At 36.3% G+C, this 20,762-nt stretch overlaps 1 protein-coding gene and 2 non-coding genes across 3 annotated transcripts; 2 read left to right on the top strand and 1 right to left on the bottom strand.

Annotated features, from left to right (window-relative positions):
- Positions 1–598: 598 nt before the first annotated feature.
- On the bottom strand, positions 599–704 carry LOC112533732. Its single transcript, XR_003078067.1, has one exon. It is a non-coding gene; the product is annotated as a small nucleolar RNA R71 (small nucleolar RNA).
- A 9,360-nt stretch (positions 705–10,064) lies between these two features.
- On the top strand, positions 10,065–10,171 carry LOC112533750. The gene has a single exon (XR_003078084.1). It is a non-coding gene; the product is annotated as a small nucleolar RNA R71 (small nucleolar RNA).
- Positions 10,172–12,955: 2,784 nt separating this feature from the next.
- LOC125370270 lies at positions 12,956–13,711 on the top strand. The gene has a single exon (XM_048375269.1). It carries the CDS (start codon positions 12,956–12,958, stop codon positions 13,709–13,711), a length of 756 nt encoding a protein of 251 aa, XP_048231226.1.
- The last annotated feature ends 7,051 nt before the right edge of the window (positions 13,712–20,762 follow it).

The raw sequence follows: 20,762 nt of genomic DNA, 5'->3' as shown, positions 1-20,762 counted from the left end.
TTTGTCATTGCTTTTTATTCATTTATTTATTTGGTTTATTGCTGCCTTGTTCATTTCAGGTAGTTTATGACCAGGAGTTCTAATCCTGCACTAGTAGACCCTCTGCCCGAACCATAGCGATCCCTCAAGCGGATGAGGAAGCGATTAGACGTGGAGCAGGAGGAGCAGATTGAGATTCCTGTCCATATACCAATATGGGAGGTGACAACAACAATGTCGCTGAAGCAAACATGACGATGTATGAGTTTGCTAGACCTTCATTGGAGGGGACGCACACAAGTATATTGAGGCCACATATTGCATCGAATAATTTTGAAATTAAGCTAAATGTTATTCAGATGGTGTAGCAGAGTGTACAGTTTAGGGACTTGCCTAGTGAAGATCTTAATGCCCCACATCACGAACTTCTTGGAGATTTATGATACCTTCAAGATAAATGGAACTACCGATGATGCCATTCGGTTTAGGCTGTTTCTATTTTCCTTGAGGGATAAAGCAAAGAGATGGCTATAGTCCCTACCAGCCAACGCCATCACTACCTGGAGTTCTTTGGCTGAGAAATTTCTTTATAAGTACTTTCCTCCTGCTAAGGCTGCAAAGATGCATAACGATATTTCTTCTCTTGTGCAGTTTGATGATGAGAGCATGTATGATGCATGGGAGAGGTACAAGGACTTGCTGAGATGTTGCCCACACCACGGTTTGCCATTATGGATGTAGGTGTAGACTTTTACAGCGGCTTGAACTCAGCCACGAGGTAGATGGTAAATACAACTGCAGGTGGAGCCATCAATAGTAAGACGCCTGGTGGGTGTCGAATCCAACAAAAATAAGTTCCTACTCTTCTAATAAAAACAACTTGTAAATAGTGACAAGTAGGGTAGAATCCACAGAGATTGGTAAGATTTATTTCTTTAACAAAATTCAAATAAAATTAGGGGGGTTTTAAATTTGGAATCAAAACAAATTAAACTAGAAATCAATTAGAAGCAATAATAAAATTTGAGAAGATAAATCAATATGAGAAAACTCCAACCCAAGGTATAATCTCAGTTTTAATTCATTGAATTGATCATTGATGCAAATATAATTTCCAAATCCATTAATAAATTGGTTATAGTTGTTGAGAAGCTCTAACAACCTAATTTCTCCTTAATTTTTCGTTAATCAATAGAAGCCATTTGATTAATTCTCTTATTGAATAAACAACCCTAGAAAAGCTTCCAAGATTTAATTTACCAATAGCAATGCAATTTAGAGAAACCCAACCCTAGCCAACAAATACATAAGATGAATTCATTTAGACTAGATCATGTATCCACATAACATGGGTATGTTATTCTACCACTAATCATTAGAATAATTAAATAATTACGGATTTAATATTCTAATTTGGCATAGACTATCTTGATAATTGAGTAATAGGCCTTCTCACACAATCAACAAAAATAGAATTCCTAATAGACATAGAAGATACATGAATATTAATAGATTTGAGAAAATAATGAAGAAAAATTAAATCTCACAACTCATATGAATTCAAACCTTAATTAACCTTGAGTTGGAAAGAAAAGAGTTCAGCCACACATAATTGTTGTAGAGAAAATAAAGCAAAGAAGGAAAACAATGGATGATAGGAAGAAAACTAGTTTGCAGCCCCCTTTTCTTCAAACCTAAAAAAAAAAACTCTCCTTGTCTCTTTTCATCTTTTTCTTTTTATAGGAGAACTTGGTCCCTGAGAATTCCTAAAATAACCTTAAGTTGTAAGGGGTTTTTAGTAAATAAACATTCCCAAAAACAAATAAAAAAGTCACATGGCAAATAGTATCACTTTAAGCTTCTTTTCATAAATTCGGATTTCTGGAATATGCCGCGGGCACGCTCTAACTGAAGTGATATTCTGCCATCTTTTCTCCATTTTATCCAAAATTCTCCAAAGCATCAATCTCTATGAAAACTCATCAAATATCATCCTTTCAGCTTCATGTTGCATCAAAGCGTTCCTTCTAACATGAAAATCAATAATCACATTTAAAATCCATAATTAAGCATAAATACTTCAATAATATCCAAGAAAATATGATAATTAGTATGCATAAAATGCACACTATCAAAATACCCTACACTTGAATAATACTTGTCCTCAAGTATTCATTAAAATCATCAAGCATACTCGGTTTTCTCTCAACTCCTCTCATGACATATTCATTCATGATATAAATTATCACGTCTCACTTTTTCAAATCAAAATATAGCAAGAGATAAATGCAATCCACAAATGAGTCTTTTCAAGTAAACACAAATGAGTATCAATTTCCTTAATAAGTTCAAAATCAAAGTGCAATAAAACTTTAACACCCTCCCAAGGATTTCTCTCAATGTACTCAAGGTGTTTTAGGATAATTATAAACTCTCAAGTCAATGCGTAGAAAGAATTTTACCATAAGCTTGCTTATATATCAAATCTCCACCACTAGACAATGAATCAAATGCAAAAATCAAAGGGTCTTAATAAGGTTGTAATGAGGCTTAGGTAATGGGTAGGAAATAAGAGAATTTGGCTATGAATAAGTTGAAGAATTTTTTACAAAAATATATATACATGAAACTTAACCTTTAGGAATAATAATATTCAATTCAAGTTACATTCTGACACACAACATATTTCTCATGAACTCCTTTTTATTATTTTTTTTGTTTCGCTTTTTCTTTTTATTTTTTTTAATTCCTACTTTCTTTCCTTTCTCGATTTTTTTTTGAATTATCTTTGAAGAAGACTTTATTTAGTTTCTTCCAGAACTTGAGAAATAGCACAATATAATTGCAACTTGAAGTCCTAATAATCATCCAAAAGTTTCATGCATATAAATTCACAAAATCCTTCAATTTAGGTTACAAAAGAGGTAAAATGAAAGAAAAGGCTATAATGGGTTAAATGGAAATTAATAAATAAAGAAAGGGTTTAAGGCTCAATATCGGTTCGCTAGGGGTAAAGTCAGGGTGGTTTTTTTTTAGACGTTCAAATTGGTTATCCCTAATTGCCCTTATCATATTAATGCATTCAATCCATTAATGTGACCTTAATATGTATAACAAAGCAAGTTCTAGAAAAATCAATCTACACATGACAATCACACAATCAAGAAAAATATGGAGCATATTGTGATGAATGCTCTTAGGCTCAAAAGCTCACAAAAAGTGATTGTGTGTTAAGTTCTATGCACTTTTTCATTCAAATCAATTATAAAAATAATACTCACAATGCAACACATAAAAACTCAATCATTTATGCAAATCTCTTATTATATTTTAACTCAATCAAGCAATTCTCAGCAATTTAAATCATGGATTTATAAGTCACAATCATAGAATAATACCCAAAAAAAATAATTTAACATGCATGTACAATGCCCAAAAACAGCTTATAAACACCCTACACTTGTCTCATACATTGTCCCCAATGTATTTATATAATGCATAACATATCAAATTAGAAATAAAAGATAGGAATGGTGAAACTTCCCTGAGTATGTTAGACATAGCGAAAATGTTTAGCAGTGAGGTGGATATGGTGGAGTAAAACCCATGTGCTTGAAGAAATCCATCAAGTTTAATTCCATTTCTATTTGCCGCTGTTTAAGGCGTTGGAGTTGTTCAGTATATCGCCCTTGGGACGATGATCCAGGAGGAGATGGTTCATTGTTGGAAATTAAATTCTCCTCCTCATTCTCGTCCTGACGGAGTTTTCGCTTCGAAATGTTCTTCGCGATAGGACCTGTAGACTGAAAACAAGGCACACCTTCCTTATTATCAATATCGAGCAAATTTGTGTGTATAGCCAATTGAGTAATCAAAGAACCTAGAATCATAGGACGCTTCTTCACAATAACATTGTCAAATTGAGAAGCCAACCAATATCCAAGGTTCACTTTAATTCCATTTTGCATGCACCACAAGAAAAAGAACTTAGTTTTTGAAAGTATGCCAGAATTATCTTTTCTTCCTGAAAAAGTGAAAGCTAGAAACCTATGAATATATTTCAAGGCTTGGTCATGTAGATAACTAGCTTGTGACTTACTAGGGTTATATCTGACGCCTATAGACATTTGCTTATACAAAGGAACTGGTTCAAATGCAGGTAAAAAATCACAAACAGACTTCGCATATTCATCAGTTTTAGCATAATCATCCGTGATAAAACCAAAGGCAAGATTAAATTGTCTGATAGAGAGTTTGAACTCCCTACCCAACAACCTAAAATACACTACACCTGGAGTGTTCAAATTAATATCAACTTTTTTGTCAAACTCAAAAGTAGTGTAAAACTCACGCACAAGTTCAATATAACATGGATAATTAATTGAAAAGTATGTTTGCCATCCAATATTATCAATGTATTTATCCACATCTTCTTTAATATTCAATTTTTCTAAAGCCAAACAATCAATATATTTGCAAGGAATAATAGATTGTTGAGAGAAAAATTTATACCTTTCTTTGTGGACTTGCTTACTGAATATCAAATTTCCTTTCAATTCAGTTTCGGATGGGAGCAAAATATGCATCCCTTTCCCAATTCGTGCTCGTGAGCTTGAAGCATTTGGTTTGGCCTTGCACGGTTGTTGTGGAGTTGCCTTTAGCTTTGGCTTATGAACCGTCTATTTCTTAACCATTGGACTGATTTTTTTATAAAGAAGGAGGACAAATGAGAAGAACACGCCAGGCTGGGACGAGATCGCGAGGAGTCAGGCGACTGCGCTACATTGCATGCCGCGCGCTCTGGATTATGCGAGCCGGGCGTTGGTGGACGCACGCGCTCAGGCGGCCGGGCGGGGCGAGACTGGCGTGAGGCGCCAGGCGCTTGCCATCGTGGCCGTGATGCGAGGCGCTGCATCGCTACCGTGTTGCGTGCTATCTTGAGGCTAGGCGGGTCGTGATGCGAGGCGTCAATTCTTCTTGGTGAGGCTGCATAAAATATTGGGGTAAAAGAAGTTTTGGTGAAGAAAAAAAAAAATAGATAATAAATAAAAATTGGTGATTAAATTTATTAAATTTATTTTATTTATTTATTTATTTTTTGAATTCTTTAGAATTTGGAGCAGAAGATCTTCTCTATTAGAGCGTGGGCACACTCTATTATCTTTATGTTAACTCGAAATGTAGCGTGCCCGCACTCTAAACATAGTTCTTTTCTGCCCCAAAACTCATAAAAAAAAATTTAGTAAGGAAGCACGAAAATTAACTATAAAACTGCAAAAGGACAAGAAAATAAAACAAACTAAAAAGTAAATTTGGGTTGCCTCCTAAAAAGCGCCTTTATTTAATGTCTCCGGCTAGACATGGCTGCACGCTATGTATAACTTGGACACTCCAAGTTAATTTCTGCAATATTATCAAGTTGAAATCCCTCATAGAAAGGTTTTAGATGTTGACCATTAACTTTGAACATCTTTCTAGTGTCTTGGCTTTGAATTTCTACTGCACCATGAGAAAAAACATTAGTGACAGTAAAAGGACCACTCCATCTAGAGCGCAACTTACCTGGAAATAATTTGAGTCTAGAATTGTAGAGAAGAACTTTTTGTCCGATACAAAAGCTCTTTCTAGAAATCATATTATCATGAAATTTCTTTGTCTTTTCTTTGTAAATTCGTGCATTCTCATATGCATCTAGACGAATTTCTTCTAGCTCTTGTAGTTGCAATCTTCTTTGTGAACCAGCTTCATCCATCTCCATATTGCATTGCTTGACAGCCCAATATGCTTTATGTTCCAATTCAACCGGGAGGTGACATGGCTTCCCAAAGATTAGACGATGAGAGGACATACCTATAGGGGTTTTATAAGCCATTCTATATGACGATAGCGCATCTTCAAGTCGTGCACTCCAATCTTTCCTATTAGGATTGACAACTTTTTCAAGGATCGATTTGATTTCTCTATTGGAGACTTCCGCTTGCCCACTTGTTTGCGGGTGATAGGCTGTAGAAGTACGATGTGTGACATTGTACTTTTTCAATAAGGCTTCAACCACTCTATTGCAAAAATGAGTGCCACGGTCACTAATCAAAGCTCTCGGTGTGCCAAATGTTGAGAAAATCTGAGACTTAAGAAAATCTACAACAACTTTAAAATCATTAGTCCGAGTAGCTTTTGCCATTACCCACTTTGAAACATAATCCACAGCAAGAAGTATGTAAATATTGCCATTAGAAGGAGGAAAAAGGCCCATGAAATCTATGCCCCAAACATCAAATATTTCATAAATAAGATTGGAGGTAAGGGGCATTTGGTCTCTATGTCCTAAGTTTCCCGTCTTTTGACAATTTTCGCATGCCTTACAAAACATGTATGAATCACGAAATAAATTGGGCCAAAATAATCCACATTCTAACACCTTACGAGCCGTTCTTTTGGGGCCAAAGTGCCCCCCACATGCATATGAATGACAAAATGTTAGAATGGATGCAACTTCATGTTGTGACACACATCTTCTAATGATTTGATTGGAGCAAAATTTCCACAAGTAAGGATCATCCCATATATAATATTTGGCATCACTCTTAATTCGATCCTTTTGAGCCCTAGATAAATCATTTGGTAGCGTTCTAGTAACTAAATAGTTAACTAAATCGGCAAACCAAGGAATAGAATTATGAATAGAAAAGAGGTGCTCATCTGGAAATTCATCCTTCAAAGGTGATGGCTCTTCATTTGTGATTAAGCGACTAAGGTGATCCGCGACCAAATTCTCTGTTCCTTTCTTGTCTTTTATTGTCAAGTTGAACTCTTGTAGTAAGAGTATCCAACGAATAAGCCTTGGCTTTGCTTCCTTCTTAGAAAGCAAATACTTGAGAGCTGCATGATCAGAGTAAACAACCACGTTAGTTCCAAGTAAATATGAGCGAAATTTCTCTAAAGCAAAAACAATGGCTAAAAGTTCTTTTTCCGTTGTTGTGTAGTTGCATTGTGCATTGTCTAGTGATCTTGAGGCGTAGTAAATGACATGTGGAGCTCTTCCTACTCTTTGCCCAAGGACGGCACCCACGGCATGGTTGCTAGCGTCACACATGATCTCAAACGGAAGGGTCCAGTCTGGTGGTTGAATAAATGGTACTGAAGTTAGCGCATCTTTCAATTTATCAAATGCCTTCTTGCATGACTCATCGAGTACAAACTCAACATCCTTTTATAGTAAGCGACACAATGGTTGAGCTACTTTCAAAAAATCCTTGATAAAACATCGATAGAATCCTGCATGACCAAGAAAAGAACGAACTTCTCGCACACTAGCGGGGTAAGGCAGGGATTTGATCACATCTATCTTAGATTTATCAACTTCAATTCCTCTAAATGACACAACATGACCTAGAATAAGACCTTGGTCAACCATGAAGTGACACTTTTCATAATTTAAAATTAGGTTTGTTTCTATGCACTGCTTAAGAATTTTAGTAAGGTTAGCCAAACATTCATTAAAAGAATTACCATAGACCGTAAAATCATCCATAAAGACTTCTATGATATTGTCTACATAATCTAAAAATATACTAACCATACACCTTTGGAAGGTTACGGGTGCATTACAAAGACCAAACGGCATTCGTCGATATGCAAAGGTCCCAAATGGACAAGTGAAGGTTGTCTTTTCTTGGTCTGTGTGGTGCCACCGGAACTTGGTGAAAACCTTATTGACCATCAAGACAACAAAAGTGAGAACGACCAGCTAAACGCTCAAGCATTTGATCAATAAATGGGAGAGGAAAATGATCTTTCCGAGTTGAAGTATTCAATTTTCTATAATCTATACAAACTCTCCACCCATTTTGAATGCGGGTTGGAACTGACTCACCGTCTGAATTCTCTACAACTGTTATACTTGTTTTCTTTGGACAACTTGAATTGGACTTACCCATTTGCTATCAGAAATTGGGTAGATCATACCTGCATCAAGAAGTTTTATAATTTCTTTCTTTACCACTTCCATCATAGGAGGGTTTAGTCGGCGTTGGGCTTCTCTAGATGGCTTGCTCCCCTCTTCCAAAAGTATTCTATGCATGCACAAAGAGGGGCTCAATCCTTTGATATCAGCTATAGTCCATCCAATTGCTTCTTTGTACTCTTTAAGTACTCGAATCAACACCTCTTCTTCCAAAATAGTGAGTTGATTAGATATGATATCCGGCAAGGATTCATTTTCTCCTAAAAACACATACTTTAGATGGCTAGGTAGAGCTTTCAATTCTAACTTTGGTGCCTGTATGATAGAAGGAATAAGCTTTTTATGAGAATAAGATAAATCAATATAAGCAACATTATTTCTCACAAGCTTGAGTGCATCCAATGCAAAAATGGTGTCTTGTAGAGGCGAATCTATCACATAAAGTGCTTCAAGGCGTAGAAGTTCTTTTGGATTGAGGTTGTTGGTGAGTGCAACTTGCAACTTGTCTTCATGTTCCAACTCAAAAGTTTCCTGCGCTAGAGTGTCAATCGCATCTAAAACAAAAACTGAGGATACATCACTAGGATATCTCATGGCATCATAGATATTAAATTTTATGATCTCATTATCAAATTCCATGCTAAGTGTGCCATCATGTACATCAATTTTTATTTTTGAAGTTTTAAGAAATGGTCTTCCTAACAAAATTGACGTTGAGTTAGGAGAATTATCTTCTTCTATGTCAAGTACATAAAAGTCTGCAGAAAATACCAATTCATTCACTTGCACTAAAACATCCTCTAAGACACCCTCAGGATACACAACCGATCTATCTGCAAGTTGTATAACAATGCCCGTTTCTTTTAATTTACCACATTTTAAAGATGCATAAATTGAAAGAGGCATGACATTTATTGAGGCTCCTAAATCACACATCGCCCTCTTAATTTCAACACTGCCTATCTTACAAGGGATAGTAAACGTACCTGGATCCTTACAGTTGGGAGGTAGCTTTCTTTGAAGAATAGCCGAAACATTCTCACCCACACTTATTTTTTCCATACCTTCTAACTTTTTCTTATTGGTGCACAACTCTTTTAGAAATTTAGCATAACGAGGTACTTGCTTAATTGCATCGAGTAAAGGAATATTTACCTCAATTTTGCGAAATGTCTCAAATATCTCTTTTTCCTATTCTTGTTTCTTAGATTTGGCAAATCTTTCAGGAAAAGGGGGTTTTGTCACCAATACCTTTTGTTTCTCGTTGTTGGGTACTTGAGATTGATCGGTTTCTTGCGATGAAGTCACCACTTCTTTCTCAACCTCCTCTTCTAAGGCTTGTCCATGCCTTTTTGCATCATTAAATTCTTTCAATTCTTTTCCGCTTCTCAAGGTTATTGCACTAGCATTGTGCCTTGGATTGACAGTTGTTTATGATGGCAATTTACCTTGAGATTCTAATTTGCTCAATGAAGATGCCAATTGCCCTACTTGAGCCTCTAAATTTTGAATGCTTGCTCTCGTTTCCTGTTGAAAAACACTTGTATTATTAGCAAGCTCTTTAACAATATCTTCAAGAGACATACCTTGCTTGACGGGAGGTGATTGTTGGAAATTTCCCGATCTTTGTTGGAAATTTTGATGAGGGTTTTGGAAATTTTGATTTCTTGATCCATAACTAAGGTTAGGATGATCTCTATATCCTGGATTGTACGTGTTTGAATAGGGATCATACTTCCTATTTGGAAATCCTCCAACCATGTTGACTTGCTCATTAGAGTCCTCTTGAAGTGTTGGACACATGTCGGTTGGATGACTTGGATCGATACAAATTCCGCAAACTCTGGCTTTTGGTGCATTTCCTAAGGCCAATTGTTGAACAAGAGAGGTTAGTTTAGACAATTGAGTTTCGATAGAATTGCTACTTACCTCATTCACTCTTCTTGGTGTTGAGTCTTGACCGAAGCCAAATTATTGAGAGTTGGCAGCCATGATGGAGATGAAGTCCCTAGCGGCCTGAGGAGTTTTGTTCACTATAGCGCCTCCACTAGCGGCATCCATCATTTTTCTTTCCATGGGTAACAATCCCTCATAAAAGTATTGGATGAGAAGTTGTTCGGTAATTCCATGTTGAGGGCAACTCGCGCACAATTTTTTAAACCGTTCCCAATATTCATGGAGAGTCTCCACATTATTTTGCTTGATTCCACATATTTCCCTCCTTATGCTTGCGGCTCTTGAGGTGGGAAAGAACTTGTCAAGGAATGCTCTTGCCATATCCATCCATGTGGTGATAGAACCAGATGGCAAATAGAATAGCCAATCCTTAGCTCTATCGGTTAATGAAAATGGAAATGCACGCATTTTGATTTGTTCTTCAGATACCCCTTGTGGTCTCATGCTCGAACACACCACATGAAATTATTTTAAGTGCTTATGAGGATCTTCATTCTCAAGACCGCGAAAAGTGGGTAATAAATGTATCAAACCTGATTTCAGCTCAAAGGCTACTTCCAAATCGGGATATTGAATGCAAAGCGGTTGTTGGTCTATATTTGGTGCCGCCAATTCCCTTAGAGTTCTTCCTTGATTTTCCATGGTTTCTTCTAATTCAGAATCACTTAAAGAATCAACCAAGTCAAAATCTGTTTCCAATTCTGGAGGTACAAAATCTCCTTTCTTATTCTTTTTGCGGTTTTCTCAATCTCAGGATCAAATTCAAATTTTTCTGTATGAGAAGAACGAGGCATAAAAGAAATAAATCAAATTAAGTGACACCAATCCCCGGCAACGGCGCCAAAATTTGGTGGGTGTCGAATCCAACAAAAATAAGTTCCTACTCTTCTAATAAAAACAACTTATAAATAGTGACAAGTAGGGTCGAATCCACAGAGATTGGTAAGATTTATTTCTTTAACAAAATTCAAATAAAATTAGGGGGGTTTTAAATTTGGAATCAAAACAAATTAAACTAGAAATCAATTAGAAGCAATAATAAAATTTGAGAAGATAAATAAATATGAGAAAACTCCAACCCAAGGTATAATCTCAGTTTTAATTCATTGAATTGATCATTGATGCAAATATAATTTCCAAATCCATTAATAAATTGGTTATAGTTGTTGAGAAGCTCTAACAACCTAATTTCTCCTTAATTTTTCGTTAATCAATAGAAGCCATTTGATTAATTCTCTTATTGAATAAACAACCCTAGAAAAGCTTCCAAGATTTAGTTTACCAATAGCAATGCAATTTAGAGAAACCCAACCCTAGCCAACAAATACATAAGATGAATTCATTTAGACTAGATCATGTATCCACATAACATGGGTATGTTATTCTACCACTAATCATTAGAATAATTAAATAATTACGGATTTAATATTCTAATTTGGCATAGACTATCTTGATAATTGAGTAATAGGCCTTCTCACACAATCAACAAAAATAGAATTCCTAATAGACATAGAAGATACATGAATATTAATAGATTTGAGAAAATAATGAAGAACAATTAAATCTCACAACCCATATGAATTCAAACCTTAATTAACCTTAAGTTGGAAAGAAAAGAGTTCAGCCACACATAATTATTGTAGAGAAAATAAAGCAAAGAAGGAAAACAATGGATGATAGGAAGAAAACTAGTTTGCAGCCCCCTTTTCTTCAAACCTAAAAAAAAAACTCTCCTTGTCTCTTTTCATCTTTTTCTTTTTATAGGAGAACTTGGTCCCTAAGAATTCCTAAAATAACCTTAAGTTGTGAGGGGTTTTTAGTAAATAAACATTCCCGAAAACAAATAAAAAAGTCACATGGCAAATGGTATCACTTTAAGCTTCTTTTCACAAATTCGGATTTCTGGAATATGTCGCGGGCACGCTCTAACTGAAGTGATCTTCTGCCATCTTTTCTCCATTTTATCCAAAATTCTCCAAAGCATCAATCTCTATGAAAACTTATCAAATATCATCCTTTCAGCTTCATGTTGCATCAAAGCGTTCCTTCTAACATGAAAATCAATAATCACATTTAAAATTCATAATTAAGCATAAATACTTCAATAATATCCAAGAAAATATGATAATTAGTATGCATAAAATGCACACTATCAACGCCAGAGTAGGCCAGGACGACAGGGAATGGTGAACCAGGTAGATTCTACATCAGCCTTGGCAGCACAGGTGGAGCTTTTGGCTAAGAAGATCGACCAGCTCTAGATGCCAGTCCATGCTGCACAGCTTGGCTGTGAGTTTTATGGTGGCCCGCACTACAGTGCTTGTAGTGCGGGAGGTAATGATTGCTTCTTCTTCATCTGCTTTTACTGACCATGAATAGGATGATTATATGGAAAATGCAGCCAGACAACAGAATAACCCATACATCAACACATACAACCCAGGATGGAGAAATCATCCCAACTTTGGATGGCAAAATAACAACACCCAGGGACCACCAGTATTTCAATGGTTGCACCAACAGTAGCCCTAATAGCAAACTGTTCTCCCTCAACTCCCTCAGAACCATGAGAAGAAGCCCAATTTAGAGGAGTTGATGATGAAATTCGTGTCCACTTTAGAGAACAGATTTCAGTAGATGGACACAACTCTTAGAAATCAGCAGGCCTCCATACAGAATTTGGAGAATCAAATAGGCCAGATTTTTAAGATGCTGGCTGAGAGGCAGCTAGGGACTCTGCCTAGCAATACTGAGTCCATCCTGAGAGAGCATGTGAATGCAATCATGATGCGGTTAGGTAAGTATATTCCTGGTTCTTCTCCTGTTTCTAGTAATGATGTTGATGCGCAGGTAGATTCAAGCAGGAAAGTTGAAGCTACCAAGGCGAAGGAACCAGGGAAGGAAGAGGCAAAGGAGATTATACTGAAGGAATACCAGCCTAAAATTTTGTACCCTGCTAGATTGAAGCAGGCGCAAGTCGAGTAGTAGTTTGGTAAATTTCTAGATATATTTAAACAACTGCACATAAACTTACCTTTTGTTGAAGCTACTTTATAGATGCCTAGGTATGCAAAGCTCTTAAAGGAGATTCTTAGCAACAAAAGGAAGTTTGAGGACTTAGCATGCGTGACATTAAACGAGGAATGTTTGACAATTTTCCATAACAAGTTACCGAAAAAGCAACATGATCCATGGAGTTTTACTATTCCTTGTGTGATCGGTAACTTAACTATTAATGATGCTTTAGCTGATTTAGGAGCTAGCATTAATGTAATTCCGTACAACCTGTTTGCGAAATTGAGGCTGGGAGAGACTAAACCCACTAGGATAATAGAGTTAGCTGATACGTCTGTTAAGTATCGTAGGGGTATTGTACATAATGTGCTTATACAAGTAAATAAATTTATATTTCCTATTAATTTTGTGATCTTAGACATGGATGGCAAGAGTAGTGTACCTTTGACTCTAGGTATTTCTTTCCTTACAACATCTAGGGCAATTATAGATGTTTATGATGGAAAGCTAAAACTTAGGGTAGGGGATGAGACTGTCACTTTTGACATGAATAATTCTATGAGACAGTCTTTAGATCATAATAATGTTGTGTGTGCTATTAATGTACTTGATAATGCTATTGAGATATTGTTATATGAAATATTAGTTGAAGACGCTCTACAAGTTATTTTGCCAATGGGAGATGAGCATAAGCTGTCAAATGAGGAAGTGTTAGAGCAGCTTGAGTTTCTGTTAGCAAAAGAGCCAAGCAACAATACTGATAAGTTTGTTGTGATTGACAGTGTTAGAGCAGCTTGAGTTTCTGGGAGAGGTACAAGGACTTACTAAAACGAACTCCTATAAAGGTAGTGAAGTCCAAGGGCATGATCGTTATCTCACTAAGGCAAGTAAAAAGGTGTGAATGGTGTCGAACCACCTCTTCGGCAAAGCAGTCATCATCGTAGCATCATTTTTGGGCTTGAATCCCAGTAAGGTGCTAAAAAATGTCTGGAATGCGATCACCTCAAACCTTTCCCTAACCAAAATGAGAGCAGCACCCACCACTCTGACACACCAGCAATATTGCTGGCCAGTCCATGAATAGGTGTATCCTCCTGCACAAGCATACATGTAACTAATCAGGTATGTTCCTAGCACTTTCAATTTTATTATATTCTCGTCACTTCATATTAAGCATAATAAAAAAACTCCACCATTTCTTAAACTAGCACACATTCATTCAACACATATTTTTCTTAAACTAGCATAGATCTGTACAAATTTATCTTAAGCTAGCATGCCCTTCTCTAAACATACAATATATATATATATATATAATAAAATAAAAATAATAAATAAATAATAATAATAAATAAATAGTATAAAATGAATGAATAGATACCTGGCCTCGAGCCTTAGCACTATAATGCGTAGTCGGCATCGCTAAAAGTGGGGTCTCCATCCATTCCCACGGGCACCATAGCTCGTATTCCAACGCCACTAGCATCGAATCCCCAGGGACAATCACGGGATGGCCCTTTGCTCTAGGTAGTTGCCGGCCTGAATCCCGACCTATTGGTAGCTGGTTAAGTTCCTGACGCGTCCCACCATTTCTTGTGTGACACCTGTAAAGGATGTCAGGCATACATTGTATGCAAATGACTGATACATAACATGTTCTTTAACTACTAACTTTTAACTCAAAATTAATATATGTATAACAAGAACTATTTATATGAGTCATACAAATCACACACCAAAAAGCTCACAACATCAAATAGTACTCTTTTTTTTATATACATATAAAATGCACCAGTTTTATACATAATAACAAAATCCACTAGACATTTCACGTTCAAGAAAAACTGAGGGCGACCTCCTGTTAACCTACTTGACACAATGCTAGTGCGACAGATGCAAATGTTTCGTCAAGACCAATTATAATTCTTCTAATCCTGAAAAAGAAATAATGCAGAGGAGTGAGCCTGCAACTCAACAAAAGAATAACATAATTTCCTATGAAAAATAACACAATCAAACATGTAGTATTATTAAGCATCAAACCATTCGATATTTAATTATGACTTTATAGTGTGTATATAAACATTTTCATAGTATTTTCTTTAGGACAACAATGAACTTGTGAATTATATTTAATTTGATAATAATAATTTGTTTTTAATTTTCATGAATCCCCATACACACACAGCCAACCATAATCTTATGGAGAATTCCATATCGCACACAGCCTTGCCTCATTCACAAGTAGCATATGTCCTTACATTCATCCAACCATAATTATTAAATTTATATATATCATATACCATTCCATTTAAATAATCAACATCTCCACAATATATAAGAAACCATAATATACCTATGATATACCAAAAACATACCATATTTCAACATGGCAGATTTAATAGTGCACATTCAAAAATACACCAAAAATTCCACATTAGGAATTCCAAAACCATATTCTCCAGATCAATAATATTATAAGTCTAGATTAATTTGAAACTGATTTTACATTAATTGGATGTGTATAGAAAGAGAAACATAAAAAATAATCCACTATGGTCAAGCTGTCAATAAAATTAAGCAACAGAAAGTATGATCCATATTGGCCATCAAAACAGCAAAATCAAGCTTCCTCTATTTCTATAACATTTGTACATTACATCTCAAATTTTCTATAGCAATAAGTAGCACTCCATTTGAAGTTATAAAACTCCAGATATGGCTAAATCAAATATATTGTTCACATTATAATAGGACACCAGAATTCACCAATCAATATTCATATATACAATCTCATTTCAAAAACAATCACCCATCAATACTATAATTAAAAATCACCATAAACAAAATTTAACATCTATTAATATATTATATACATCTCCCTTAATCAATCAATTTAACAAATAAATTATAATTATTTATTTTGTGTTATATTCACATAGAATATTAAGTTATTCACTTACCTTTGTTGCTCCCTTTCCTTTGCTTGAATTAACTTGGGTGTCACCCTCATTCCAAATTGGCTTAGCTGAAATAGATCATAATTCACTTATTTTTAAACACCCAAAAATAATAGAATTTTATCTAGCATGATAACATCACTAAACTATCTAAATATGCGTGGCTGCCAACTATGACAGAATTAATAGGGTGAATTTAAAAATCCACCAAAACATCTATACAATAAATTTCATGATGAAACTTTCTAGATCACTAACCTTATGTGTCTAATATAATTTAAAACTGATTTTGTTTCAATTGGAGGTGTGTAGAGAAATATCCCTACAAAACAATCCACCTTACTCAAACCAAAGATGGAAATTGAACAATAAAATGTATTCTCTTATTATACTAACATAGAGCCTGATTCAGGTCGAGCTAAAAGAAGAAAAGTTTTAGATAACTCTTTAAAGTTTCTATATCATTAAAGAACACTCGATTTAAAGCTTCCTAGCTCAAGATATAATCACAAAAATAAGACTTAAAAAATGGGTCTTTAGAGCTCGAATTCTATGTCTTCTAACCCTAACTCAATTCAACAAAATATTAAAATTACTTACCAAATAAATCTCTAAAACCTTTGTAGATGAAGATTAAGGTCTAAAATGGATTCTAAACCTTCAAATTCCACTTGAAAAATTCAGTTTTTTTTTTTTTTGAAGAAGAAAGAAGAACAACTACCTTTTCTTTCTTCTTCCTCTTTTCTATCATATTAATTTTTTTTAAGCTTAATTAACCCCTTTATTTTTACTACTAATCAATTTAATCCCTTAACTTTCTAATTCTTATTATGGATTTAATTGTAACATTTATAATCTTCTATTTAATATTAGCATTAATACCATACATATCTCATGCATTTCTCATATCTATATGATATGCATATTATAAGAATAAATGCAAATGCATTAGGTGGGCATTACATCTTGATTGCAAACAAATGCTTAGGAATAATGAGAATTCTAAAGAGAAATTTCCAAAAGAGTTGGATATGAGTGTGGCGAATGATGTGACTTCTCCCCCTTTATATAGGTTGTCGGCTCTGCTCGCGTGAGCTTGGCCTTGACCTCGCGCGAGTTCAGAATTAAGCTCGCGCGAGCTCAAGGTTAAGCCTACGCGAGTTCAAGTTTGAGCAAGCGTAAAGACAAGGTTGACGTCACACGAGATTAGCCGTAAACTCACGCAAGTTCAGCTTGGCCCATGCCAACCCCCACCAAAACTCACCTGGATTGATTCTTTAACCTAACTACCTGCTTAGGTCCCACCTTGAGGCCATTTTGCTCTTTCTTCAGGTACATTTAGCCAAGTTAATATCTCAGTTGCGTATTGCTTCACCTCGACTCTCCTCCTTGCCTCCCGAAGCAAGAGGTAAGGACACCAGCCAAACCTCGCCAACATGTATCACTTCTAAAACGCTTGGGAGTAAGACTACACCTTCCTCTAAAAGACCTTGGCCTCGCGCCAGAAGCATCTTTTAAAAAACCTCGACCTCGCACTCGAGGCACCCCTTAAAAGACCTCGGCAAAGTGCCCGAAGCACCCTCAACCAAAGACCTTGGCATCGTGCTCGAGGCATCCTAAACTAAAGACCTCTGCATCACTCCCGAGGCACCCTCACAAAGACCTCGACATTACGTCCTATGCATCCTCAATCAAAGACCTCAGCATCACGCCCGCGACACCTTCAACCAAAGACCTCAGCATTGTGCCTGAGGCACCTTCAATAAAAGAACTTATCAACGCGCCTAGGGCACCCTTTAAAAGACCTCAGCACCACAACCGAGGCCCTTCAACCTAAAACCTTAGTATTATGCCCGAGGAACATTCAGCCAAAGGCCTCGGCATTACACCAGAGTCACTTCCAATAAAAGACCCAGCATGGTGCTTGAGGCACCCTTCGAGATTCCCCCCAGTGCGATCCTCACAATAGTGCACTTAAGCATCTACCAGAAGACAACAGCCGCTAAGGTACAATCCTCATCTAAAGCTTTTCAAAACACTTCATGAAATCATTTTTCTTAGCATTCCTCCTCTAAAGTAGGGGCCAAGCTGTTATCATTGGAAATTGGAGACTATAGTTACATAAAGTCTGATGAGAAGGTTTAATTGGGTGTGAAATTGAAAAATGGAAATGAACTGTAACCCCGATGTCTTAGGGAAATTACCTAAGGAGGATTAATGGTAAAACAAAAAGCATAAATAAGCAAAAAAAATGCCAATCAAAGCAAATAGCGAGAGGGTCCGTAAAATTATACTCGCGCGGGCTTAGCCTAACCTCATGAGAGCTCAATCTAAGCTCGAGCAAGGCTGTCCAGGCAGCATAGGATCTTTCACCTCGAGTAGATCTAGAGGAAAGCACTCGCGCACTTGGCTAAACTTGCATGAACCAGCATGTATGCGTACGAGTCTAGCAGTTGACCTTGAGGCATAAGCCCCGCACCTCGCCTCTCGCGCGTTTATCCCTAATATTGTACATGTCCATCTTGAGCTTGCGCAAGTCCTCACTATGACTGCATGCAAGCTCAACATGGGCAGAGGTCAGCTTTCAATTGACGTGTCACTAATTCATTGGCAGAACTTTTTTACGAAAGCCTATAAAAGGCAAAGGAGAATTTTGTGATAAGGGTTGGAGATTTTGGGGGATTTTAAAAAGCACATAAAAAACTTTAAAACTTTTACAAAAAAGACTTATTTTCTTGCTTTTGGATTTTTAATTGTGAAAATTTTTATTTGGCAAGGAAACACAAAAATTGTATATTTTTTCTTTTGTTGGGCAATCTCCCATTACACCGGGTTGCATTTTCTCCTTTTTTCTTATCTCTCAAAAGATCCATTATTTTCAACAATCTACTTTTGATCCTATTTTCTTTGTGCTCTATTCAAATCTCATATCTTTTATTGCATTCGACACGTTTAATATTTTTCTCTCTGTCTTTAATCTAATATGTGTTTGTGTGTTCTTTTTTATATTTTTTATTCATTTATTTATTTAACCAAACTTTCAAATTTACCCTGTTTTTGTGATTCTGTCATTTTTGGGGTAGGCTGAATTCGCGCGAGGTCAACCTCTTTCCATAGATCCACTGTCATTTTGCACATTCCATTTTTTTTATCTTGTTAAGGCGATGTCGTTTCAACAGCCATAGGGACTTGAACCACTAAGCTCGCACGAGGTCACCCTTAGCACGCGCGAGGTTAGGGAGCCTAAGGCTTCAAACAACATCGTTTAGCTCCTATAAGGCTAGTTTGGTGTGTTCCAAGGATTGGATTTTGAGCGTGCACGAGATCATCTATGCTCACGCGAGTCCAATGACCATTAGAACCCAAACAATCATTACTGTACTAGTTAAAATTTTATGATATGACCTCGCGCGAGTTTAGTCTCTCTCTTTTTAAAATAGAAGGGCTAGCTTCAAAATAATGTCGTGAACCTGTTATATGTCTTGAGGAGTTAACCTCATGTGAGCTCAACTTGTACTCGCGCGATGTCAGCCTTTGTGATGAGACAAAAAATATTTTTACTTTATTTTATTTCTGTTATATCAGTATGATTGCTTTTATTCTAACTGAATTGCATGTTTATTTAATTCGTTTATTATGTTTTTACCAAGCTTTAAATCCTAATACTTAAGTGCAGAGCAGCTAGCCCATGGAGGTCTGCCATAAAGGAGGACAAGGAGTCCACTTATTTATATTATTATTCAATTTGCAGTTTGTATTAAGGTCGTTAGGGCCATTTGTATGCATAGTTTTTTCCTTCACTCTCTTCCATCTTCCTTAATCCCTTTTTGGTTCCATTCTCCTCCTCCCGTTCTATGTATGTATTCATGCTTAGGAATAATTCGCATATAAATAAAAAATAAAATGGAACTTAATAAATGATGTAAACACCCCACATGTAAAGATAATAAAATGGAAGCTTACCAAAGTAAGCCCCTTACTAATCGCATGTTCTCACCCCAAATGCTAAGGCTAAAATAAATCTAGCACTTAGATTAGGGTTAATAAAAATTGCAAATGATATGGACACTATGGCATGCCAAGATAGAACCTAAGCACCAAACTGCCTCCTGATTAGGACTAGTAAAGGCACTAATGTGCCTTCCATCTATGACTAGTCAACGTACCAACGTGCCTTCTCCTTAGGCTAGGTTCTTAGTTGCTTACCTCATATGCTATTAAGATAAAAAAAGGTTGGTGAATATAATGAATATAGGGTAAACTTAGGCTAACATAATTTTATTAAGATAGGTACAACCTCATCTACTCTAGTGGAGGCTAGGCTTCACTGCCTAAGCAGATAGGGGTGCTTTTAAAAAACCTCTCTATTTATACCTAACTTTATGAACCTAGAATCTCTAATTTTAAAGAGCGGGAAACTTAGTTTCTTCACGAGGGGTACAAAGCTGTCATCCTCGGTCTCGAACTGTCCCGATCTCATTGGGTGGTGACTCCTTCTTCGAGTGATCTTAAGGCCATTTCTTAATCCCTTAGGGGCCTCGACTAAACAGCTCATTTCAAAATAGGCCTAGTATGAAGAGTGGACCCTAGACCAACAATGGATGGCATAAAAAGTCACCGCTCATAATAGTCTCTAGACTCATCAAACCAAAAGCTAATGCATGGGTAGCAGCTTTGCAGGCTGAAAATGCAGATGTATGGGCTTTAATGTCAGGATAATAAGCTGCTTCATAATCAAGCTCAAATGATATTTATGCTTCGGAACCAATAAGAAATGATGTGTCATCAGAAAATGAGTATGGATTGGCTCCAAAACTTGATGATGCATTATTGGCAGTCACAAGGCTATGCTTCACCAAGACCTTCATTGTGCTTCTATTAGGCATATC

Source organism: Ricinus communis, chromosome 6, assembly GCF_019578655.1.
Source record: "Ricinus communis isolate WT05 ecotype wild-type chromosome 6, ASM1957865v1, whole genome shotgun sequence".
NCBI lineage: Eukaryota > Viridiplantae > Streptophyta > Magnoliopsida > Malpighiales > Euphorbiaceae > Ricinus > Ricinus communis.
This window is presented reverse-complemented; position numbering and strand designations above follow the sequence as displayed.

Coding starts and splice junctions, on each gene's coding strand:
- LOC125370270 (XM_048375269.1), top strand. CDS start 12,956: ATGCCTAGGTATGCAAAGCTCTTAAAGGAGATTCTTAGCAACAAAAGG.